This window comes from Anguilla anguilla, chromosome 1 (assembly GCF_013347855.1).
Source record: "Anguilla anguilla isolate fAngAng1 chromosome 1, fAngAng1.pri, whole genome shotgun sequence".
NCBI classification, from domain to species: Eukaryota; Metazoa; Chordata; class Actinopteri; order Anguilliformes; family Anguillidae; genus Anguilla; species Anguilla anguilla.
The window spans coordinates 69,777,394-69,803,890 of record NC_049201.1 but is presented as its reverse complement, the minus strand read 5'-3'; the positions used below and the strand labels follow the sequence as shown (position 1 = coordinate 69,803,890).

The 26,497-nt window shown below is 47.7% G+C and overlaps 1 protein-coding gene across 3 annotated transcripts; it reads right to left on the bottom strand.

The window, feature by feature from the left end:
* Nucleotides 1-8,700: 8,700 nt before the first annotated feature.
* On the bottom strand, nt 8,701-26,104 carry adar (adenosine deaminase RNA specific). Of its 3 annotated transcripts, XM_035412830.1 has the most exons (16): nt 25,956-26,104; nt 20,913-22,544; nt 20,302-20,564; nt 19,948-20,143; nt 18,433-18,584; nt 17,552-17,687; nt 16,990-17,228; nt 15,505-15,658; nt 15,036-15,204; nt 14,399-14,492; nt 12,426-12,542; nt 11,495-11,625; nt 10,660-10,842; nt 10,402-10,514; nt 10,024-10,151; nt 8,701-9,474 (listed from the first exon to the last, which is right to left on the bottom strand). In XM_035412830.1, the coding sequence occupies exons 2-16, from the start codon at nt 22,392-22,394 to the stop codon at nt 9,156-9,158; spliced, it is 3,876 nt and encodes a 1,291-aa protein (XP_035268721.1). In that variant the 5' UTR covers nt 22,395-22,544; nt 25,956-26,104; the 3' UTR covers nt 8,701-9,155. The 3 variants fall into 3 exon arrangements, with proteins under 3 accessions (XP_035268721.1, XP_035268704.1, XP_035268713.1); XM_035412813.1 differs by having other exon boundaries at nt 20,302-22,544; XM_035412822.1 differs by lacking the exon at nt 25,956-26,104 and adding an exon at nt 24,092-24,817 and having other exon boundaries at nt 20,302-22,544.
* Between the last annotated feature and the right edge of the window lie 393 nt (nt 26,105-26,497).

The window sequence follows — 26,497 nt, the reverse complement described above, 5'->3', positions numbered from 1 at the left end:
AAGGAAACAGAGGGGAGGTAGAACTAGCGTCAACAAACACATATTGTCCAGTTACTCTTTCATGCTGCAAAAGTTTAATTCTTAAAGAAAATGGACATGTAGTGATGACATGAATTAATTTGCAAATAAGGATAAAAATGGAATAATATATTTCAACTATTATATTTCCCTGGTTTGTAGGCTCTTGCAACGAAACTGCATCAGGCCAAAAACATTTGTTTTGTCTACTCACCTAGACCAACGCCTCAGACCTGCAATATATTCCTTGGGCTTCAGCACGTCTCTACCTGCTTTCCCTTTCCAGGAAAACACAAACCCACCTTGTTAATTTTAGGTAATTTTGTGTTCAACAACAAACCACAGCTTTCACACTGACTTTCAGTCCCATCCAATGACAAGCCGCACCTTTCATCACCAGGTTAGTGTAGTCGTGCAAAGGTACAGTATCTCATGATGCCGTTTCCTGTGCATTGTAGACACCTTCAAAGGCCACATTTCCAATTTTCATTCACCCTCCAGCCTCCCGCGTCCATTCTAAAGGCCTGGTTCGTACAGGAAGTTTCAATCCCACGTCCTCCCAGGTCAAAAGCAGCTGCAGGCAAGAACATTAACATTACTCGCATGAAGTAGGCCCTGAAGAGTCATGATTGCAGACCCGAACTGCAGGCCACACACACACATACACACTCACAAACACACATACACAGACACACACATGCACACACACATCACCGAAGACTGCAGGCTGGCTCTCTGCTGGGACACTGGCTGTACAAAAATGATAGAAATGAAAATGCATTAAAAAAATAAAATAATAATTCTAAAAAATGTAGTGAAATACAAATGTAGCTCAAGAAAAAAAAGTGGCCACATCCCATTAATCTACAAAATCAGCAGAGCAGAACAGTTCCCCTGCAAACAACTGCAACCTTTTAATAAAAAGGATGTTAATACCACACACAGCAGGCTCACTAATGGGTCGCTTTTTCCACATCCACCACAACACCAGCCGTGATTCACCCACTATTGACAGAATCATTCTGAACTGTGTAGCCCTATCATTTCCTTAAGTTAAGATCCTTGTTTACCAAGCAGCTGTGCCCAATGTATTGACATCTCTGCCTTACATCAATGCATAACTTATTGACAGCCTGAGCCTTTGTCCTTGACTATGTGTGTGTGTGTGTGTGCACAAACTTTGGTTGTTTCTTTGTTTAGTGGCACATGGGCAGCTTTGCACAAGTACATATTGATCTGAGTAACAGCTGTTGGCTGAAAATGACAAATTAGGGTTGTAAATGATGACGATAAGCAATTCATTTTTAGGATACTCTGCACTCAAAGCTCAATTCATGTGTACATGTCAATTTAGATCTTCCCGGGTGTTGTCTTTCTAACGGTGGTGTGACCAGTGACATCTTAAGAATGATATAGTAGTAGATGTAGTTGGTTCAGTAATGGATCATAAAGTTATTAACTGAAGGGCCAGAATCCACAAGGTTTAAACCATCATGTATGTTTTGTCACATTGACACTAGCAGGATTGAATGGAACAAATGCATGCATATTCAATGGACTGAGGACAGAAAGCTCATGGGCATCTCAGAATGCCCTAGCCTTTGTGGTGGGATCCCTTTGGACATGTTCATGTCAATGAGGTCAGGGTTAGCATTATATATAGGAACTGCTATTTCCATTCCCCAACCCCTCCACCTCACACCCCACCCCCCCTTTTCAACATCAAGATGCTCCGAATGGAAATTTTCCACAGGATTTACTTGCCTGGCTGGCTGTTCAGCCAGTCAGACGTGTGCGTAAGGCTCTGCCTGGGAAGATGCTGGAGACAAACTTGAGGAGGTAGAGTGGTGAGGAGAGTGACAGGGAGGTTACAGAGCATGACACTACCAGCAGCCCTCAGCCTGACACACATACATAACAGGTCTGCAACCAGACCCCGACGGGACCTGACAAAGTATCTGGTTTCGAGCCGGGTTCGGGTAGTCCCCCCCCCCCCCCCGCCATGAACAATTTTGGGCATGGGTGGAGTTCGGGGGTTGCTTTCTAGTACACAAAAATCATTTTAGGTTTTAAATTTATTATTATCTGAAGAAATAAACTTCCTTTAACTCCTTTTGTACACACGCGTGAGCCTCTAACTCCGCAGTGGATGAAATTTAACAAAAAAATCGTAGAGAGAGAGAGCTTCCAAATCAGTCTGGAATGGATTAGTTGTGGGAATTACCTTTATGTGACAACAGATAAAAACCTAAGATAGCGAGAAGACGGATCCCACCTAACTTAGAGATACCCCCAAGAAATAGCAGAAACTTTACTGGCAGCAAAGATACTCGGTGAGACACACTACATGGCCAAAAGTATGTGGTCACCTGACATCCAAAATTATGGACATTAATATGGAAATGGTTCACCCTTTGCTGCTATAACAACCTCCACTCATCTGGGAAGGCTTTATACTAGATGTTGGAGAGTCGCTGCAGAGATTTGCTTCCATTCAGCCAGAAGAGCATTAGTGAAGTCAGGCACTGTTTGGGTAATTAGGCCTGGCTCACAATTGGCTTTCCAATTCATCCCAAAGGTGTTGGATGGGGTTGAGGTCAGGGCACTGTGCAGACCAGTGAAATTCTTCCACACCACTCTCAACAAAACAATTTCTAAACTGACCTTGCTGTGTGCCCGGGGGCATTGTCATGTTGAAACAGGAAAGGGTTTCAGATGGGAAAGCACAGAATCACCTAGAATGTGATTGTATCCAGTAACATTAAGATTTGCCTTCAAGCCCAAACCATGAAAAACAGACCCAAGGGGTGTCCAGATAATTTTGGTCATGTTGTGTCTGTAAAGCGGACGCGTCTGGTAAGCTAGCTGACAGAAACTGGATGTGTACAATGCTTGATTGTTACTAACCGGTAAGAAAAATGGTTTATTAGCCTATCACACTGCCCTAGTTGATAGGCTGCTGTGCCTTGCAGTTACAGTTCACTATCCCATATGGAAACAAAATACAGCCAATTGCAGTATGATAATTATTGCTATAACTCAAGTGCCAAGCAAAACATTGTAAAACTGCGTCTGTGTGCGATTTCGATTTTGGGTTGGGTTTTACAATTCGGCAGTACTAGTCTGGTTTGGTTTGGGTCGGGTCTTGGGTACAGACTTCAATTCCATGCCCGTGCAGACCTCCAACTAAAACACACACGCACGCACACACACACACCTCCCTCTTCACAGGGTCCCAGCTTCTACTCAGTCACAGGCCCACCACCTCCACCTCCACCTCCACCTCCACCTCCCTCCTCCCCTTTTAGTATTGCTCACTAGCACATGCTCCCCATACACCCTCCTTCCACTCTACCCACACATTATTTTTTCCCTCGCTACATTCCACCCTTTTCCCCTTCCCACTCATTTCTCTATGGCACCTGCTCTTCCTCTTCTCTCATCTCCCGTCTTTCAGGTGCAGCTCAGCTCATTGCATCCGATCAAAGCCCCACAATCCTGGTTATTTTCTCTGCTCCTCTTGTGCTGGCCTCCCTCGGACCCAAAACCCGGACCCGAAGATGACAACGTGAACATGAGTGACAAATAGTGACAGTTATAGAGCATCACCCCACAAAAAGCCCCGTGCAAGCACAAACAGCAAGCAGTCAAACAAGACATGAAATATTGCCAACACATTCCCGGACAGCAAGCACGCCAGCAGGCTTATATCCCATAAACCAACCATAAAAATTGAACACGCTTTGTTGCGGCTTGCTACTCACTGGGTTTGGTGATGTGCTCCACCTGGTGTTCACAGCTTGTAAGTACATCACTATCATTCCCAATTAAGGGACAAAGTAAGACAATTTCCTTAATGAGAAAAGCATGCAATTGGGACACAGAGTAAATGATATTGTATGAATGCATCTAAAAATTGCTTAGGAAAATTGGGTAAAAGTCAAGACGAAGATCAAGATTTGCTAGACTGAATGATATGTATAAACAGCAAATGATTTTCTCAACATAAGGTACATATGGACATATTCTGATGGATCTACAGTAAGGGAAATGGGACACATCACACACCAAAAATCACACTGCAAAAGCCAGTAACTAGAATTTTTTTCCTCTACATTAAGAAATTAAAAACAGGGCAAGGTGCCAGAGTTGCCAAGAACCACGGCTGTGTATATTTCCCAGGAAAAGAACTCAACAAGCTGATATCCTGGGCAAGGATGAAGTTTAAGCCAGGCAAATCAAGGAACCTCTGCCCGTGGAAAGGAGCGAATGAATGGTCGTCCCCAGCAGACGACCCTCCAGCTAACCTATGGGCTCTGGTGGAGGCATGTCGGGCTTCAAAAGCACAGCAGGAATAACACCTACCTGGTCACACACGAAACACTTTAAATTTGAATTTATATTTTCATTTTAAATTCGGTATCAGGTTGCCATCTTTGCAAAAAAAAAAAAAAATCAAAGATAACCATCAGTAACCATTGGCAACATAAACAAAAGCTGTACTATACATGGTTGAATTTGCATGTTTACACTGAAATCTGTATGCACACGAGTACTGACTTGCAACAAAACAGACATTTCTATAGCTTTTCACAGAAATCCTTATTACTCTTCTTCTGAAAGAGTTTTGCAAATAATTTTCAACTCACTAAAGAAATAAAGAACACCACCAATAACCAATATTTCTCCTTGGGAAAAAGGAACCCAGCATTCTGCTTTGAAAAGAAGATGCAGAGAATCCGCAGTCACGTCTGGGATTGTGACTCATGTTGATAAAATCTTAGTTGGAGGCTTTAGTCAGGAATGACAAGGCGGTTTGTACAAGCAGCAGAAAGAATATACAGACTGGGAACAGCTTTCAGACGGCCTTGGAAGGATTGACCATAGCTAGCCGTCTGGAAAGTGCTACCAGTTCATGTTGCAACCAAGGGTGATGTGGCCACTGAGGGGTGTGAGGTCACTGCATCCACAAATGAGTGGAGTTGCCATGGCACCTCACAGAGATGGGCCTCTTGGGAGGAACACATCGCATCTGCCTTTGAAGTCCCTCACCCTTAGCTACAAGCAGGAGAGAAGGCGAGGGCGGTCACAGAGTTGAGGGTTGTCCAGCGAACAGACCGTGAGGAGTGTGGATGCCCGGGGGCGCACTGGCCGGAAAGGGAAAGTATAAGAGGAGTTTACAGGACAGCGCTTTGTCTGCAACACCAGGAGACAGAGGAGCAGGAGCCAACAGGGAGCATGGGGGTAGGATGAGGGGAGATACTTTGCCTTTGGTCCGAAGAGAGAGACAAAGGATACGGTGGTCACACAGGCAACAAGGGCAGAGAATGAGTTACATACGGTGAAAGCAGGAGGCACAAGGTCGGCAGGGAAGCTGGATTACGTGGAGGAGTGTAGTCAATGTGGAAGACCACACAAAAATGGCTTAGTTTTATAATCGAGTCCACCTTACATCACCTTACCGTGTCCACGAAATCTGCACCTGTGGTATGGTACAATGGAGGCCTGCAGGCTGTGTACCAATACAAGTCTTCAACACATCCTAGGACGCTGCAAGAGTCCTCCAATGTAGGGCCAGTGTAGGTGGTGCCACGACCAGGTGCTTAGGAAGCTTTCCGAGGTAGCGGATGCCAGAGGGCTGGAGGAAAACCAGGAATGCCTTTGATGGGCCCTGCAGCAAATACAGTTCCTCGGGCAAGGGCAGGAAGCCAAAGGCTGCAAAAGAGCCTCCACATTCAAGCTTCTTATACCGAGGGAACATGGAGGTGAACCGGGGGAAACCGCTCTGCTCCCCAACAGAGATTACCAGCACTTCACTGCTACAGTGCTTCAGTGCTTCAGTGCTGTGATGGAGGGAAGTCACAACTGTTCTCATTGAGTGGATTGTCCTCTGGGAGGAGAGAACGGAAGCCGCCCATGAGGCTGAAATACGCAGAGCTGGTTACGGACTGCAGGGAGGGAAGGTGGCCGGAGGCCTCTGGTCCTGCCAGCCGAGGTAGGGTCAAGGGGTTCCATGAGTGCACTGGCAGTACGCCAGCTCAAGGAACTGGGGGGGGGGGGGGGGTAGCGGGAACAAAAGGGAAGAGGGCAAGGAAGGGGCCAGCAGGATAAGTGGAGAAGGGCAGTTTCTGCCTACGGCTGAGGAGGAAAGATCAGGCTTGGGGCAGGACTGCTAACACCTGAGGAAGGACAAGCTGCATTAGGGAGCTGGGAGACATCACTGCAGGATGAGGAGCGAAACACTTATGAATGGTCGTCCCCAGCAGACGACCCTCCAGCTAACCTATGGGCTTTGGCGGAAGCGTGTCGGGCATCGAAAGCACAGCAGGAATAACACCTACCTGGTCACACACAAAAAACTTTAAATTTGAATTTATATTTTCATTTTAAATTCAGTATCAGGCTTCCATCTTTGGAAAAAAACAAAGATAACCATCAGTAACCATTGGCAACATAAGCAAAAGCTGTACTATACATGGTTGAATTTGCATGTATACACTGAAATCTGTATGCACTTGAGAGTACTGACAACAAAAATATAAATTTCTATAGCTATTCACAAAAATCCGTATTACCATTCTTCTGAGTTTTGCAAATAATTTTCAACGCGCTAAAAAAATAAAGAACACCACCAATAACCAATATTTCTCCTTGGGAAACAGGAACCCAGCATTCTGCTTTGAAAAGAAGATGCAGAGAATCCGCAGTCACGTCTGACGTGGTGTTGGATAGTGCAACATTGTGATTCATGTTGATCAGTTGGAGGCTTCAGTCAGGTAAACTCTACAGGTCATGAGCACTGAAGAGGGAATTATCCCACCATTTGATTGTATGCATGCATTTATGCATATTACTTTCCTGGAAAAAAAGCAAGACAAATCGGCAGTTCAATGATTTGAAACAAGTAATTATACAGTTGTAAAGTGATAGTTCACTTTCCGGGTTTTTTTATTTGGGATTCAAAAAACTCAATTACTCAATCAGTTTTCAATTGGCCCATACAGCTTTTGTTTGCAGTGACGGATATTTTAGTTATTCACAGAAGTTGCTGTAGACCTGGTGCCTTACAAGGCCAGGTATAGGGGGGATTTAGGGGTCTGCCCTAACTCCAATATGGCTTTTACAAAAATATTACTACTCCAGGGGTTGTACATTTGGATATTAGCTGACGATTCTTCAAAAAAATATAGTTTAATGTTATTTTCAGTCGGAGCTACTTCCTATTGCACATGCAAACCTGAGACCACTGCACTAAAGGAACGGCACAACATAAAAACTGACTTTTAAAATGCTATAAAATTAATTGGCCAATAAGCACATCTTCTGGAGGCGTAATGTCACTGTACAAGCCGCTTTAAGCGTATTTTCTTGTTTTAGATCACAAACCCCTGAATGCCCCACCACCCGCCGTATAGCCAGCTGGCCATCGGTAACGCCTGTTAAACCTCTCAAATATCTTTCGTATCACATAAAAACTGTCTAGGCCAATGTAATACGGTGATACTACAACTATTAAAAACTCCAGAAAGTGAACCATCTCTTCAAGAGGTTCAAGTGACATTTTCCACCACGCCATGACCTCAGCATTAGAATCATCCCCTTGCTAATCTCAACAAGAGAAGTCAAATTTAAGTCTGTGTGCAATGAGGTTGTGCACTGCGGGATAGATCTGTGCCTTAGAGCGTACATGTGTTAATATGGTTGTACGTGTCATTCTGTCATATGCATTAAAAAAAATAAAAAGATGAGTACAGTCCAGTATAACTCAAGAAGACCAGACACCTGTGATCTTCTCACTTGAAGGTAAAACAATTTTTAAAAAATCTGTAAGCTCTTACCTCTGACAAGTGAACACAAAGCTATCATAAACATTGTAAGAAAATCATCAAATAACAGCTACAAAATATATACATAAGATATACATTTACACATACGCACAAATATATAGGTCGTTTTTCGCATATAAATTTGTGTGTATACATATCTGTATGTACAGTATGCATATGCATCACCTTCCTTTGATAAGGATAGAAGATTTAACTAAAACACCGGCAACAGAACAATAGAGGCATCAACTGTTACACACGATTCTCACAGAAAACAAACATTACGATACTAGCACTACAATGACAATGGTCTACAACGGTGTTTCTCAACCCTGGTCCTGGGGACCCACTGCCCTGCATGTTTTAGATGTCTCCCTGCTCCAACACACCTGATTCAAATGAATGGGTAGTCATTAAGCTCTGCCAGAAGCCTGATAACGACCCATTCATTTGAATCAGGCGTGCTGGAGCAGGGAGACATCTAAAACATGCAGGGCAGTGGGTCCCCAGGACCAGGGTTGAAAAACACTGGTCTACAATGATCTCTGAGCATGTGTACAGTTACATCTATTGTACTGGACATTCATGGATTATTCAAGAGAAGGGGGGGGATGGGCTTACATGTGCTGGAACTACACGACATTGTGGATTCATCAATGCAGAGCGCATTGGTGAGACCGGGCCTGCTTTTGGGTACAAATAAAGAAGTTATGAAACGCCAGCTGTCCAAAATAAAGGTAAATCTTCAGGACTTTATACATTTGTGTAGATGCACACATCTAAATTAGACTGGACACAGGTGAATAGGAGAGAGGTGATTGGGTCTACGTTAATATAAACAGTAATTCTGTGCATCTGAGTGTGTATTTACACTGAGACTGCACTGCGAGTACTACAGGTTTGTTTTTTCTTTTTCTTTTTGCTCTGTGAGTATTATTTATAATGCAGTGCATCTCTCTCTGTCAGTATGTTTAATTTGCTGTGTGAACCTCTTTTCACTGTGGTCCACTCTACCAGGCCACTCCTCTGACCCCTCCCTGCAGTCTTCTCACACTGTTCACAGTCCAGCTGCCGATGCAATATTCACGTCTCCCTTCCCCTCGGCTCCTGATGTCAAAGCTCCGCCCCCCCTAAGGCTCGCCAAGTCCACATTCCCTCTCCCCGGCATCCTGTCCCATGCCATCCCTCACACACGCGCGCTGACCTCTGCCCTCAAACCAAACACGCTACTGGCTAGCCTTCATCCCCTAATCCCTTCCTCTCTTCCTTTATCCCCCAGAGCCCCCGCCCCGCCCTGGCCCTGCTCTCCCGCTACCCCTCCGCGCTGTAGCTGTTGGCGTAGAGAGCGTTGGCGGCGCCGGCGTTATTAACGCTGCCCTGGTTCCCCGCGCTCTCGCCTCTGGCCTCGAAGCTCTTCTCCTCCAGGGGCTTGCCGATCCAGGCCCCGTAGCCGTGGGCGCTGAGGGCCTGGAAGAACTGGGCCTTGGCCCGCTGGAAGGCCTCGGCGGCCATCTTGGCGTGGGCGTAGGAGGGCTGCTGCAGCAGGTCGGCGCGGCCCGCCCGCTGGCACAGCGCCCGGAAGAGGCGGAGCATGTTGGACTTGGAGACGCGGGACACGTCCAATTTGGGGCTGGAGACGGAAGGAAGACGCAGAGAGAAGAGGAGGAGTTAGGACTGTGGTCAGTTTACGGCGCCCAGCGACAGCTGCACTGTGAGAGGCTCGGGAAAAAAAAACACTTTTCATGTGCATAACCTGTGAAGAAAAGCATAAAAACGACTAATCAGTAGCATGTTGATACTATCAGCTTCAGAAGATGTGCCATTTTAGAGTTCAACAGAAAATTCAGAAAAGTGGAAAATGCAATATGAAGGAAGGTCATGACCTAGTGCGGGCAAGGACACACAGGTGTGCACAGATTTTTGCCTTCTACTGCATACACTACATTTGATACAAGGGTTTAAAAAAAAACAAACAAACAAAAAAAAACTTGCAAACAGGCACATTTTTGCAAGTGTGTTTTATAGCCATTTTTCTAAAGCATACGACAGAACGTGCTGAGCACGGCATTAAAACACTGCAAACACAGCGATCTGTGCACGTCGGCTGTGGCTGCCTGCAGTAGGACAGCGTGCCGACGCACAGCAAACGCACAGCGAGCGCACAGCGAACGCTCCCCACCTGTCCAGCTTGCCTTTGGTCCCGTCCAGCACCTCCACGCTCAGCTGGTCAGCCTGGCTCCAGTTGACGCTGGACTCCTTGGTCTTGCCCGTGTGCCGGGTGGAGTCGTACACACTGACCCGGCCCACCTGAGGGACGGTTGGGCAGGTGGGGGGGGTGGGGTGGGGGGAGAGGAACTTTAAAACATGCTTGTGATTTTTTCCTCCCCCACATTGTGAAATGAGTATAATAATACAATGCAGCATGTCAAATGTAATAGACAATGTGCAAAATAAGTTTGATATACTGGCAAAAATGAAGCCCATTAAGAAAGAGGGCCCAAAGATATGGGACTATGTGCATCGTTATGGAAATAGTGGTCTTCTTTCGATGCATTACCTCAGGGTGGTTGAGAGTGAAGTTGGGAGGAAGGCTCTTTCTGAAGTCATCGCCATCCCTAGCCAATCGGCAGCATATGGCCCTGGTCAGGTGACCGTGGCTGTACAGGTATCCTAGAGTGGCGCAAAGCACAACGATCTCCAGCAATACACAATTAAGCACTAGCAATGTTTTTTTTTCCCCTCTTTTTGACAACATGCAACCGCGAAACCTTTCCCCGTTGTGTGACTGGTGGAATAGTGGCGACGCGCTTCTCACCCAGAGTGATGGAGCGGAGGTAAACAGGGTGCAGGAAATGAGTGAGCAGCGCCCCCTGCAGGCCCAGGACGTTCCAGCGCAGGATCTTGTCGCTGCAGCTCATGGTGCGCAGCCTCTCCCCGTGCTGGATGCCGTCCCACGTGGGCACGATGTCGCTCGACTCCACCGGGATGGTGCCCTCCCCTGCAGGGGGCGGAGCCACGGCGAATCAAGGCAAATGAGTCATCAAAAGAACTAAGACCCAAAGCTGTCACTCTCATTCACAGAAACGCAGAACTCCTGCTTGTTCCTCGATTTCAATAACAATAGCGGACGTTAAGCCTTTGGATAGTGCACGGCTCTATCACAATTTTGGATGGATAAACGCCAGCACAACCACTTCTACAAGCACAGAGACCCACGTGAATCTTAAACAGTCTGGCTCGCATCCCAAAATCAATGGAAGAGTAAAATAATGACATGAATGGCAACCCCCTCATCTGCTTGCCGTTCTCCTGTGTGCCACCTCCACTCTACACACGCCAGTCTGAGTCCTCTGCCCTCACTGCCTTCTGCCAGGGCCCAAACTCATCTCATCACCACACAGCGCCAGTCAAACCCCGGCAGCAACAGGACCACAATACTGGACCACACATGAGGAGCTGCTCCTAACTGTACTTAACCACAGGTCATAGCACAATTTCATTGATTTCTACCCCATTTCATGTAGCCTGGCATTTAGCAAAGTGATGGTCTTTTGCATGGCATTTTTGCTGTGCTTTGGCAGATATTATCGACGTCCACGCTCTGGTCTGAGCTTGACTACTCTACACCACCCTCGGCGCGCAGATCTCACCGTTCTCCACCTTCGTCCTCAGCTTCCCCTGCTTGGTGTTCTCGAACAGCGGATGGTGCATGGGCCCCGCCCCCTCGGCCGCCTCGCTGCAGGACTTGTCGAACAGAGCGCCGTCTCCGCAGGGGGCGGTGCTGAGGGAGACACAGGAGGGGGTGGGGGGGGGTGCTCAAATTAGCACGCTGTGCTCACAGCAGGAGGAAGGGGCTCACACCGGGAGGGAGGGGATAAAATTAGAACGCTGTGCTCACATCAGCAGGGAGGGGCTCAAATTAGCACGCTGTGTCCACACCGAGAGGGAGGGGCTCACACCGGGAGGGAGGGGCTAAAATTAGAACGCTGTGCTCACATCAGCAGGGAGGGGCTCACACCAGGAGGGAGGGGCTAAAATTAGAACGCTGTGCTCACATCAGCAGGGAGGGGCTCAAATTAGCACGCTGTGTCCACACCGAGAGGGAGGGGCTCACACCGGGAGGGAGGGGCTAAAATTAGAACGCTGTGCTCACATCAGCAGGGAGGGGCTCACACCAGGAGGGAGGGGCTAAAATTAGAACGCTGTGCTCACATCAGCAGGGAGGGGCTCAAATTAGCACGCTGTGTCCACACTGAGAGGGAGGGGCTCACACCGGGAGGGAGGGGACAAAATTAGAACGCTGTGCTCACATCAGCAGGGCGGGGCTCACACCAGGAGGGGGGGCTCACATCAGCACGCTGCATGCACAGCAGGAGGGAGAGGCTCACAGGGGGAGGGGCTCACAGCAGGAGGGAGGGGCTCACATCAGCACGCTGTGCTCACACCGAGAGGGAGGGGCTCACATGGGGAGAAAGGGCTCACGCGGGGAGGGAGGGGCCACCTAGCCCGCAGGACCATCTGCACTGGCCAATCATCACGCGAGATGGAGAGGAGGGAGGAGAAGGGCTCGGGAAGGCTCACCTGATGTAGAGGTGAAAGGTCACGTCAGGCAGAATCCTGAGTTTGCCGTCCTCCGCAGGCTCAAACAGGCTCTCCCCCTCCCCTGCATGGTGCTTCATCAACTCACTGTACAAGAACCTGCCAGAGAGGAGACGCTCACTTTAGGAAAGCTCTTTACCCAACATCCATTAAAGAGCACGGTCTGGATTAGTCTGAACTAGAATAAACAGAGAAAACTTTTTTTTTTTAAACAACAAACAACCCTACAACGAGGAGACAAAAGACAGTATGATTGTTATTTCTCCAGAGGGAGAGGAAGATGGGGAGAGAGGAAGGAGCAGGAGGATATTAGGTTACCGCATCTCACAGATGGTTGTGTCGGCACCAATCATTTCCGAGAAACCAGTGAAGTAGAGGCGCTGGCTGCCAACTGCTCTAACTGGAAAAACAGTCGAGCCTCAACCTCATTAATATTAGGTTTCATTCTGCTTTGTGCCTGGGGGTTTTCCATGATGATCCACCACCATCTGAACGGAAGCTGAGGACATTTGGGGTTTTACCCGGATTAATAAGGACCTACCGGCCCCAGGTCAGACCCAATGAACATCACAGCGAAACTTATCACCTTCCAGACTGCACATGAAAGGCTGACTCTTTATTCTTGTTGACTCTCTGAATGACATAAAAGTGCATTCCCTAATTTTCCAAGCAGATCTCAGGAGTGGTTTATTGGTTCTGCCTGTTCTCAAGAGCACATGCAGTCAACACTTCGCAATAGCTGCATAAGCGACGCCCTTTGAAGAAGGTTACTTGCAAAAGGAACGTAAAACTCCAGGGGAAAAAGGCAGCAGACTAGAATTTATTTGTTACCAAGCCATTTCAGTGGCAGAGCGCAATACAGCTCTCTCCAGCCGAGGAGAGCTACATTCAAAAAAAACAAAAAATAATAAATACTTTGCCCATGAAAACAAGCATGACAGTTACTACCCTTCTCAAAATATATGTCTGATCATTTTATATCATCCAAAGTAGAACCCATCATCGCCATCAAACACTTTTACAACGTGAACAGTGAAACTTCCCTAGCTGTCAGAGGGGAATCTGCTGCAGATGCAATAGAACTGATTTAATAAAACCTGAGGCATGCAGTGCCTTCACGCATTTAACAGCATTAAATGTTAATGCACGGCTATATGTCAACTAGCGTGAACTTCAGAAGCTGAATCAATCTGCAGTAAAAGAGTGCAAGTCTGTCCTCAATTGATATGGAAGAGGAAGTGGAAATGATCGATATACACACTAATGCGGCAAAACTAAATTACAACCAACGTGCCGTGAAATACCTCCTCTGATAGCATGGAGATGATCTAGATTACCCTGCGATGGAGACGTTTCAGCTCCTCTGATTGGACGGCTGATGGGGGAAAAAGCTAATCTGATGGGAAAAGGCTAATCTGAAGGAAAGATTTAATGACTTGTGCATAGATTTTGGTGCAGTGAGAGGTTTGGTGGAAACTGGAAATCACCGGAGTTTCCTAAGCCGCCGTTTAATACTTCAAATTGGCACACAGCTTAAGGTTGCATACGCCAACTAGCTCCCGATTATGAGTTGAGGAGAGGTCACGTACGGAAAGTGAGAGTGAATCTATTAGAAAGTAAGAATCCATTTAAAAGGTCACCCGATTTGATCAAATATTCACTCCAAAACGGTAGTAATGAGAAGGACTGGATAACTCAAATTCAGTTGTTTCTGGCTGAAAATGTGCTCGAAACATCAAATTTCCTGAAAGAAGCTTGGATAAGAAAAATACACACAACCATGGCCGCACAGATCACATCTCCCAACTACAGACCGCAACTCTAATCCAGCACTGCAATGATTTGTGCTTGGGGAAACAGACAGAACACCAACAAGAAAATGAGAGGATGGCAAAACATACCAAAAGGGGGAAAAAACATGAAAAGCAGAAATGGTGCTCATATGAACTGTGTACCTGATGAAGCCCCTTCTGGAAATGATTTCTGCGTGGCAGTCGTTCACCGTGTCCCCTTTAAGACTCAGCTCCTCCCCTTTCACACAGCGGTTTCCTGAAAACCAGTTTGACTGACATCAGAGACGGCCCAGCAGCGCGTTCCGCGACTCTGCTATGCTGCTCTCATTCTTAGCCCGGGCTTGTAACTCACACGCTCACACGCACGTTCAGCAGGCTGAAGACTCTCCACAAGGGGAGCTACTTTATCTCAAGCAGCTGAAGATGATGAGAGCTGTGCTTTGCATCAATGACACTGTGTGTCCTGGTTACAGTTTCTCTTTTACTAAAGACACGTTACACAAACACAAGTCAAATTTCATCAGCACTCTGCACCGGCCCTGATTTCAGCTTTGTTCCATTTCATTAGCAGCACCTCCCTCTCCCTCTCCCTCTCCCTCTCCCCCTCCCTCTGTCTCTCTCTCTCTCTCTCCCTCTCTCCCTCTCTCTCTCTCTCTCTCTCCCTCTCTCCCTCTCTCTCTCTCTCTCCCTCTCTCTCTCTCCCTCCCTCTCTCCCTCCCTCCCTCCCTCCCTCTCCCTCCCTCTCCCTCCCTCCCTCCCTCCCTCTCCCTCCCTCCCTCCCTCCGTCCCACCGGCTCACCAGTGCCCAGGCTGACCACCGTGCCCAGGCTGTCCCCCTTCCTCATGACGATGGTGGCCAGGATCTTGCGTCCCAGCAGGCTGTGCTGGATGCGGGTGGTGAGGGCGTTGAAGCGCTGGTGGCTGAGCATGGCGATCTGGTCGTGCAGGGTGCTGCCGCTCACCGGGAGCTGCGGGAGAAGGACGGGGACGCGGGGCAGTTTAGCACAGGGCCCAACCCCAACCCTGGTCCTGGAGATCTACATTCCTGCAGGTTTTCACTCCAACCCTAACAAAGCACACCTCACTCAACAGCTAGAGATCTCATCGAGTGGCCAATTAGCGGAGTCAGGTGTGCCAAATCAGGGCTGAAATGAAAACCAACAGGATCTCCAGGAACAGGGCAGGACAGGGCAGGACAGCCCCGGTTTAGAGTGCTCCACGAGCGAGAGGGTGGGGGAGGAGGGAGGGGGGGGGGGGGTCAAACCCACCTCCGGGGTGAGCTCTCCGGTTCGGGCCGCCTTCTCCGCCTCCCCGATCAGCACCCTGAGGGCGGCGTCCGCCGCCTCCTGCTTCCCCTGCTTCTTGTTGCTGGCGCAAACCGGCGGGAACCAGCGGCCGCCCAGCTTGGCCTGGTACGTGAACCTGGGGGAGAGAGAGAGAACGGGAGCCATGACATGACACCGGACAGGGCCTGCACTGCAGGACATACAGAAAATACTGACTTCACTACAGACATCATCGTTTACTTCACTGAGGACTCCTGAACTGCACCATGCTTCCTGTTGTACAGACTTTACAAATAACTGATATGCTAAAACACTGGTTTGGATTGACAGCTGCAATGCATGACTGGACCTTAGCGTATGCGCTTTACCATGCACAGCTACCCGAGGCCAGAGTATGAAGTACTGGACTCAACTTCAATACTGTGTGATTCTGAGACACAGAATATACAGTACTACATATACCTAGACTGCACAGTGTGTAACATGACATAATAACATAACATAACTTAAGACACCGCTCTTACTTAATACTTAATGCTTAGTTTAGTGGTAGGACAGAGTGGCAGGCTGTGCTGCACAGTGTGTGGGACAGACAGCTTCAGGCTGTGCTGCACAGTGTGTGGGACAGACAGCTTCAGTCTGTGCTGCAGTGTGTGGGACACACAGATTCAGGCTGTGCTGCAGTGTGTGGGACAGACAGGTTCAGGCTGTGCTGCAGTGTGTGGGACAGACAGCTTCAGGCTGTGCTGCAGTGTGTGGGACACACAGCTTCAGGCTGTGCTGCAGTGTGTGGGACAGACAGCTTCAGGCTGTGCTGCAGTGTGTGGGACAGACAGCTTCAGGCTGTGCTGCAGTGTGTGGGACACACAGCTTCAGGCTGTGCTGCACAGTGTGTGGGACACACAGATTCAGGCTGTGCTGCAGTGTGTGGGACAGACAGGTTCAGGCTGTGCTGCAGTGTGTGGGACAGACAGCTTCAGGCTGTGCTGCAGTGTGTGGGACACACAGCTTCAGGCTGTGCTGCAGTGTGTGGGACACACAGCTTCAGGCTGTGCTGCAGTGTGTGGGACAGACAGGTTCAGGCTGTGCTGCAGTGTGTGGGACAGACAGCTTCAGGCTGTGCTGCAGTGTGTGGGACAGACAGGTTCAGGCTGTGCTGCACAGTGTGTGGGACAGACAGGTTCAGGCTGTGCTGCACAGTGTGTGGGACAGACAGCTTCAGGCTGTGCTGCACAGTGTGTGGGACAGACAGGTTCAGGCTGTGCTGCACAGTGTGTGGGACAGACAGGTTCAGGCTGTGCTGCAGTGTGTGGGACAGACAGCTTCAGGCTGTGCTGCACAGTGTGTGGGACAGACAGGTTCAGGCTGTGCTGCAGTGTGTGGGACAGACAGCTTCAGGCTGTGCTGCAGTGTGTGGGACAGACAGCTTCAGGCTGTGCTGCTCTTTGTGTTGTCGGTGCTCTGTACCGTGGCTCGTGCGGAGGCCCACACTGGCCGACCAGGCGGATCTCGGCGGCGAACCCCCGGGCCCGGGCGTACTCCAGCAGCCCCGACACGGCGTTGTTGTTCAGGTGGTTGATGAGGTCGCCCACCCCGGCCTCGTGGGCCGCCTGTAGCTCCGCCGCCGTCAGCGGGGGGAGGGAGGGGCAGGGGGGCATCGCCGGACCGTTCTCATCGTCCCCAATGGGGCAGAAATTCACCTGGGGCTGAGGGGACCAAAGAAGGGGCAGGACTTGCGATCAAAGCACCTCAACACACAGGTCCAGTTTCTCATATGGGAAAGTAAGTACCCCTATTTCTTTTTTTTTTTAAGGTGAATCTGAGAAGCCACTGTTATTCATTAGATCAGCAAAGCATTGACTTGACTGAGAAAGAGGAGCAGAGCCACTGCAGAAACAGTCTAAAAGCATGCACCCCCCCACCAGCCCCAGCCTCCTCCTCCCCCCCGACCCCCGACCCCCGACCCCTACCCCACCCCACAGGAAGACTGTATGTACGTGCGCGGATCTTTCCCGCCATCTGTTCCCACCTTGTTGAGCTGCAGCCGCCCGTCTCCCAGCAGCTCCTTCACCGCCTCCTCGGCCGCCAGCTGACGCGCCGCCTTCTTACTGGGAGCAGAGGCCTCTGGGAAGAGGCTGTCCCCCACCTTCACCCTGAACATAAAACTACAGCGGGGAGGGGGGCGGGGGAGGGGGGAAAAACATGTCAAAAACATTCTCCTTCCCTGTGCTCAGGCAGAATGAGGAGGAGGAGGAAGAGCGGTGATTAACCCCCCCCCCCCGAATCATCTGAACGCACAGCGGGGGGAGGCACGACACGCACCACTCTCAGATCATCACGCTGATCACATGGCGAGGAAGACTGCCTGGAGGAACGAGAGCTAAAAGCTACGCAAACACGGACAGGAGGGGTCCTGTGCACACAGTCAGCAGACTGGAGAGTATTCAGGGCACAGGCGGCAAGGACAGGAACAGTCACTCTGCCAGGTGGAAGGTTTGCTGGCTTTCCCTGGGCGGGGGGGGGGGGGGGTGGTTCGTGCAGGAAGTGGTACTGACTAAAGAATTAACAACAGACGAGGAAGATGAACCACTAATCTACTTTCAATGGCACTGCAGTTACAGAAAAATTTAAACATTTGGCCAATGCTTTCATATAGGAGATTGGGAGGGGGGGGGCATGCAAGTTTGCCTGTTTCCATTCAACTCTTTTGAATACAAACCCATCATCTTCATTTATACTGATCCATGATGTTCAAATCTATTTTTATCTACGCATCAAATCGAGACTGCCGGAAGAAAGAACCCAAGAATGACACAGCCTTTCACAGTCTTTCGGGTAGTTTCCCCCGATGCAGTAAGCAGCGGACGGGCGGGAGGGAGGGAGGGAGGGAGGGAGGGAGAGGCGCCCTACCGAGGGTCATGAGGCGGCCCCTCCTGCCCAGTGCTGATGAACTCTATGGAGTGGCCAGTGCGCTGGCTGTACTCCATCAGCATGGAGACGGGGTTCTTCCCCCCAGGCAGGGAGCGAGACAGGGCCTGGGGAGGGCCCTCAGTGGCAGTGCCCTGGGGAAACAATCAAATTAATATTCCAAGAGATTTTCTTAATATGAGCTCATCATACACAGCGGTCAAGAGTCAATTTTGGAGAAGGGGGTAGTTACCACACAATATGTTTAATAAACTCCTCAAAAAAAAGTTTGGAAATTAGTTTGGTCGATCATATCTCTGTTGTCACTGTATTATCAGCATTGTATGTTATATTATTGGAAAGCCTGTTCATTTCCCTTTACAATGATGTCCCATTTGTAAGGATCATGCATGAGCAGCACAGCTGATTATGTGGGTGGTGTCCCAAGTGAAATGTGGCAAATTTCCCTGCCAATGTCAAACAGTGTATTCTCCTGTTGGTATTGACTCTATTGTTTTGAGTTGTTCGGGGGGATTGGATGTCAGGGTTATCACAAACTACCTCCAGAATGTGGGAGTAGAGAGAATGGAATGGCCTGCCAACAGCCCAGACCTCTCAACCGAATTGAACATTTGTGGGATTAGCTCGGGCGTGCTGTACATGCTAGAGTGACCAACGCAACCACGTTGGCTGACCTGCCACGAATCCTGGTTGAGGAATGGAATGCCATCCCACAGCAACGCGTGACCAGGCTGGTGACCAGCAGGAGGGGGAGGTGCCAGGCTGTTGTGGCTGCGTATGGTTCTTCCACCCGTTACTGAGGCTCCTGACTGTTTGTTCAATGAATAAAGCGTAAAATTACCAATATGTCTTGTTTGTTGCTTGTTACTGATAGAGAGTTCAATCATCCAATCCCCCAAACAACTCAAAACAACAGAGTCAATACCAACAGCAGAATACGCTGTTTGACATAGGCAGGGAAATTTGCCACCCTACCCACATAATAAACTGTGCCGCTCATCCCACAAATGCATGATCCTTACAAATGGAACATCATTGTAAAGGGAAATGAACAGGCGTTCCAATGATATACAATGCTAATAATACGGTGACAACAGAGATATGATCGACCAAACACAAATTTCCAAACTTTTTTTTGAGGAGTTTATTATTAGATTTGATTAACTAGTTTGTTAATGTAGCATGTTACCAGTCATATGTAGTCAGCTAACAGTTTCCACTACTTTTCAACCATTTTTGCTATTTTGGGTGTTATCGTTTATTGCTTAGGAACCGAAACGGACAGCATATACCCTCCTGCAGTTACTTCTCATTTGCAAACTGGTTGCTAGTAAGAAAGAAAAGGTAAATATCTCTTCTCATGCATCCCTTCTCCTCCATTCAAAGCAGTCAGATTATTCCCATTTTACACTGCCCGCTTCCCCTCTCCCCCAAAATCCTCTCTTGACCGAATAAGTCCATACTATGCCCTACTCCATAATGCGTATCTGTACTCACAGTGGTGTCGCAAGTGGGGTCGTTGGCAGCGTCCATTCCAGCTGTATTTCCTGGCTCTTCTGCCCTGCCTCCCCCCTCCTGCTCCCTCAGAAGGGTATTCAGAGCTGCGGCAGCTGCATCCTTCTTAGCCACTTTCTTGCTGGATGCTTCTGCCGCAGGAAACCTGCGTCCATCCAGCATAACCTGCATCCTGAATCTGAACCCGAAAGATGAATAAAATGCGGGACAACCGAATCGAACAGTAACAAAAATATTTTTGCTACCTTGCTAAATTCTCGTCCAGAAATTTTCCTTTGAATGTCAAAAAAAATATTTTAACACAGAAAATGACACCATCTAGACTCTTCACCTTACCTGGGGTCATGTGAAGGTCCAGACTGGTCCAGAAGCAAGAACTCGCAGTTTTGACCCATATACTGAGCAAACTCCATCAGCCCACTCACGGGATTCTTGGATCGAATCTCCTGGAGTTTCTGGAAGCGGGTCAACCCAACATTCTGTGGCGCGGCAGCAAGGGACACCGCAACCGTGCCCTCTGATCCAGTTCTGATGACGTTCAGAAACTCTGGAATTTCATCCGACGCCCACTGTGAATGCGCCCCATTTTTGTTGTCTTCCTGATAGAGGGAAGGAGGATGAAAGGGAGGGAGGAATGGGAAAGAGGCAGTGGCAGAGATGGGGAAGTCAGAGGATTCAGGTTTTAGGAGTTCCAGGCCTGGCATAGGTACCTCTTCCATGTCTGGGTCTGGCTTGATCAAGGGCGGTTCACGTTCTTGGCCTACAGGTACCGCTCTCACGTCTGGGTCTGGCTTGATCAAGGGCAGATTATGTTCTTGGCCAAATGGACCCAACTGCTTATTGCTTAACCCAATTTCCTCACCCACTAAGCGGTCAAACCGAACTGGCTCCAAGCCTGGAAGGGGATCTCCCAAATTCAAAACTTGTGTACCAGATGAACGACCTACCCCTTCCATGCCAGATGCTGCTCGCTGAAAAAACACCCCAAGTGGAGGTGCCGTCCCCTCTGCAGGAGCACTCCGTAAGGCTTTCCTATGTCTGTCCATCCTCTCCCTCTTATGGGTCGACAGTTCCCACAGAGGAGGGGTGATGGATTTGTCGCAAGAGACATCACCCTGTTTTTCCAGGGCATACAGGATGGGGTTGACCTGCTTAGCAGTTTTGAGGCCAAGTTTCTTTGCTAGTAAGAGGGCATTGGATTTACCCAATTCATGCAAGTTCTGGAGAATCTGCTCTTTGGTGTCAGTCATTTTGGCTAAGTTAACCACTTTGCTAGCGTGGTGAGGCTGTTCCTGATCGGAATCTGCTGTTTCCGAGGAATCTGATTCCGAATCCGATTCAGAGATCCCGTCTTGGTCTTGTGAGTCAGGGCTTTGGTCGCTCTCAAAGACAGCCTCAACCAATACGTCACTCTGCTCTTCTGCTGCCGGGATACTCCCCTGTCCCTTAGCCACTGCAGTGTCCTGCGCTCCAGTAAGACCGCCGTCCTTTTCCTCAGGTGTCCCTCTCCGCAGTGTCCAAAGAGGAGGTTTATCGCCTTGCTTCACTGCCTTCTGAGAGTGATGGAGGGCGTACAATGTCTGGTTAATTAGTTTTTTTGGCAAATTATGTTTTTTAGCAAAACCTCTCGCCTGGAGTGTTTCACCTGGACTTAATGAGGTCAGAGCCTCGAGGACCAGTGTTTCTATATTCGAACTTGCGGACAAAGAAACCCAGCTGTCACCGTAGGAGGACGCTTTGTCAAAATTTCTGCTGCGGCCAAAATTGTCCCTTTCCAAGGACAAATTCTGGAAATTATCTGACAAGGATGGTACTGAATATTCTTGCTTGGAACCCCACTGTTTTTTCTGGTACGAGTTCTGGTACTGGTTTCTCCCTCGAGGGTGTGTTCTCTGGTTCCAGCCTGCTTCTCTATTGGGAACACTGTGGCTTGAATGATCCCTGAATCCCCCACTTTTACCCCGAATCCCAAAACTGTGGTAGCCCCCTCTTTGTCTGGGGTTGTTGGGGTGGCTTTTGAAGTTCCAATTTTGCTGGTGGTCAGCACTGGGTCCTGTTCTGGCAGCTAATCGATGGGTTTCACCCTGAAAACCTGTCCTAAACTGAGGGGCTTCTGGAATTTGACCCCTCAAAAACTGCATCTGTTGCTGCCTAAATTTAGAAATGGTACTCTGGCCCTCATTTCCTGGGTTGGTGGGGGGTTGGCTGAGGAGGGGTTCACAAGGAGAGAAAGGAAAAGTCTGTGTGTGGGGGGGTGCAGAGGAAAGGGTGGGTAAGTGAGGGAAGCGGCTAGAGTTATGGTGGAAAACTGGGGTATAGGGGTCACCTGGGACCGTGGAGGAACCAGGTCCAAAGGGGAGTTTGCCCTGACTTTGGGGAGACCTAAACCTACAATGCTGTTTGTGGGGCCCTCCTCTACCTCTGCTCATATCGCAGGGGTCAGGGCGAGGGGGGAAATAAGGCGCTGGTACAATACCAGCACCACTTAAACTGGTGCAACAGCTGGAACTTCGGTAGTCTGGAAGCAGCACCGTGGCAAGTGGTAATCCTGGACAAGTAGTTTCTGAGTGGAGCGGCACCTTCAATGGAGAAAAGAGGAAATGATGTAAGAAAGGGGGAAAAAATAGAAGAGGCAGAGAATGGAGAAGTGAAATTAACAATAAAAAGGGAGCCCACACAAGAGGAATGAAAGACTGGATATTAAGAGGGGGAATGGGGGGGGGGGGAGACGTTAAAGGACAGAGTGGAATACATTACAGTCATGGTGTTATGCATAGCCTTGACCCTGAGCTGATGGTGTATTTTACAGTCTATGCCCTAGTCACTGAGTCTCATTGGTTTTAACATGGCTGTAACAGGATCACTGGGTATGAGCCCCAGATGAATAATTTATCTTTGGTGAGACAAAAACATTTTTTTGCAGGCTGCAGGGATCATCTGATGATACTTTAGAGAGAGAGAGAGAGAGAGAGAGATTACAGTACTAAAAACAAGGGGTCAAGGACATCTCCAAGAACTCTCACATTGCTATTATCAATATGTACATCAATATTTGTCCCTGGGTTTAAATAAATCCATACTATAAATCAACTGCATGACAATATAGAACGTTGCCATTTTAAAATCCAGAAAACAAAGAGGCTCTAAACACATATGCCAAGCCTAATTAAACGACAGAATTCTTACTGACAATGTGTGACTACAATACAGATTTCTATAAAGTGCATTTGTGTAAACCATCCAGTATGTGCATGAATCACATTTTATTTGAATTGTTTGAACATGTCAAGATTATGCAAAATTCAGATATGTCCACTTTCGTCCACTTATCTTGCAATAAGACCTCAGATGGAAGAGAATAATATAAAACACAAAAATCACAAAGTGACAACACTGACAGGGCCTCTTCCTTACCATGCCACACAAATTTCAAATTTAGCAGAACAACCTACCTTATTTCTACCTCATAAGTTGCCATGTAAATAAAAAATACCCCGCCCCCCCCCAACCCCCACTCTCACCATTAGAGCCAACATTAACAAGAGCAGACAAGACGAACTGTGCCCTGAAACCAACCAGCTCCAACTGACTCACACTGACCCTAATACATCGCTGCACTTCATCGCCAAAATAACACCACCACACAAATCAGCATGTTTTTATGTTTTGCCTCATGGTGATTTTTGGATATGCATTACGTGCACTTCTTTAGAAATATGCATTTCGCCAATGCAGGAAATGCTAGGAGCATTTAATAGGAACTTTCATGCTTGCTACATATGGTTCATAAGCTGGGCTTCACTGATTTTATCCCTTGTAACATCTCGGTAACTCACCATAACAGCAACGCAGCTGAACATAAAAAAACGCGTTAGGAACAATCTGGCACGTATCATTTGTAATCTACTGCAGACGAGACACAGTGAGACAAATTAGTACTTACGCATCTAGCTCATTCGTTTTGAGAAGTAGACTAAACAGCTGGCCATTTAATTAACAGCAGGTAGGCTAACGCAAACCTGTTTGTTTCACAAAAAGCAAGGTATTGAAAAATTGTTAAATGACAGCAATATTGCTAGCTAATTATGTACATGGTGTATAGCAATGGCTGTGCATCTAAACGTACCTGTTGAGCCGTCTTGATTTTTCCCAGAGGAACTTATTTAACGCAGCTTGCTACATAAAAAGCAATGGAACCGACCAATAAAAGAAACGTAATTTATTCGCAAACGCATATGACTACCACGAGTCAGTTATCTTGGTAGCACTGGGTGCGTTTTCCCTGACGTTAAACAACCTTAACTAAACTTCTCTGAACAGATATTGCCGTCAAGTTAGGCAGACTACTTAACTAATCCGTTTAACTAGAACAGCCAGCTTTAGCGTTTAAACTGCGTGCTTTCAATATAGTGTGGCAAAACTATGATATAGCTAGTTACAATAGATTAATTAGCTACACTGCAATAAAAATGTGAACTCACCCAAGTGCATAACTATTAACTGGAATAATTTAATTTAGTTTACACTACCGCCCGAAATGACATTCGTTTTCTTCAATGACCATTGGAAAATGGAAGGCCGTCGAGTAGAATTTCTGAACTAGTATGACCAGACTCGTAAGTGTTACCATCTTCAACCCGTTGTACAGTTCGTGTGTAACGTACTCTCGCCAGTGTTACCAAACTATTTATGCTTCTGTCGTTTTGTTGCAATACATGGACATCCGAAAATCAATTTAAAAAATCAATTTTATTTACTGGCAGCTATAAAGAATGGCGCAAACCGACGGCAATAATTTTTAGGTTTCACTTTCCATTCTTTGCGAAGCAATGTTTCAGTTTCCTGAGACGCACAACACTCGACACGACCAAAACGCACGTTCGGATTCAATGTGTATGTACTTCAGGGGCCCGCCTTTAGAGGGCGCAAATAATGCGCTGTAGCCTACATGTCGATTTGTACAGTAATAATCAGCAGCACAAATTGTACTGATCTTAAAATTGCTATTTCGCTGCAAGAGGCAAACTGAAACTGGGTATCTGCAATGTGTTAAATCACCAATAAGCGCACACTGATCTCAAACAGCATCAAATGCATCCGATCCCCTTCGAACAGGTTTGCTGGCCTTAATGGTCGCATATGAAGCTCAATTGTCCCGAAACACCAAACGTCCTGTAAAGTCAAACAATACGACTATAGTGTAATGTTTTTGCAAAGTCGTAATCTTATGTATGCCAACAACAGCTAGGACTTCTGTGGTTCTCTATAAATATTTCCCCCCAAAACCTTAACTGGGGATGAATTTATTTTTTGAATACGAGGGGGGTGCAGCCAGGTGTCCTTTGGTGTATTCACCACTTAAGTAATGGCCAGCCTGAAGTTTGCAAAACGCAAAGATTTTATTCTAAACATGAGTACGGGTCGCAATTCCTTAATTAGTCCACACCATCTCCCCAGCATACTCGAGCTCTCGCAACCTCCACTTTCACGGTAGGTTTCTATCCACGCTAAGTGTCTACTTACACAGGTCTCGTGACCTTCCCCCCTGAAAGAAAAAAATATATAATAATTTAAAAATGGCTCGACTCTCATCTCCTCGACATGGCACTCAACCAACGAGTGCTTTGCCCCTACATCTTCCGCGATGGACTGTTTAGGTACCAACGTTATTGGTTTCGCGCGTCCTCGTGATTTCGTATGGAGAAGTAGAAATGAATAACTAGCTAGCCAGCAAGCACCCGCCAAGATCACAGGATAAGATATAGCTAATTGTTTCGATTTCGACATTTTCCCACAGCAATAGCTAGCAAAACATCTTTGCGTGGAATACCCGCATAAAAAACAATACAACAACATTACAGCACTGGAGCCCTAGCTACACACCATGAAAACACACTGCTATATCTTCCTCTGTATCTCATTTACAATATGCATGGCTTGTATCAACAAACTGAAAGCTAAAACGCAGCCAGATATAAAAGTTATGTTACCTGCGCTTGTTATCGAAGGCGTATTTTATGTTGTCACAATTAGACCAACATTGCCGTTTACCAAATTCATATACCACCAGGGCGCAATGACATCAATAGGTCGCGACAGTGTTGAGAAGCTTCTTCTTCTGGAGTTTTTGTATTCAATGAACACTTAATGCATTACCGCCACCAACTGGGCTGGAGTGTATTGCGGTATAGCTACACTTCTAACTGCTAGCCTCGTTCGTTTTTTAAAATTATTTTGGCCAGCCCTGTGCTATACACATTTTTATATTTGAAGCACCAATCACCCAGTTATCTTTGGAGAATATACCTGAGATCTAAACAAAGCTCAGACTCCAGGAAAGAAATAGTAGAGGAGAGCCTGTCCAGACCAGACGGGTCAAGGTCCAGACGAAAATCTTTCCCTAAAAATGTCCATCACCCTGTAAGCAACTCCGCCCACACACCCGAGCTCCAGCCACCCGCCTGGCTTCTCCACGAGGTGACGCTAAAACAAGCTCTTACCCTTTTCATTCTAGCCTATGCAATACGCGCTG

Coding starts and splice junctions, on each gene's coding strand:
- adar (XM_035412813.1), bottom strand. CDS start 22,394: ATGAGCAGAGGTAGAGGAGGGCCCCACAAACAGCATTGTAGGTTTAGG. Junction 20,144..20,301: donor GGACCTTCACATGACCCCAG/GTAAGGTGAAGA, acceptor TTTCGGGTTCAG/ATTCAGGATGCAGGTTATGC. Junction 10,152..10,401: donor TCACTCTCAACCACCCTGAG/GTAATGCATCGA, acceptor ACCGTCCCTCAG/GTGGGCCGGGTCAGTGTGTA.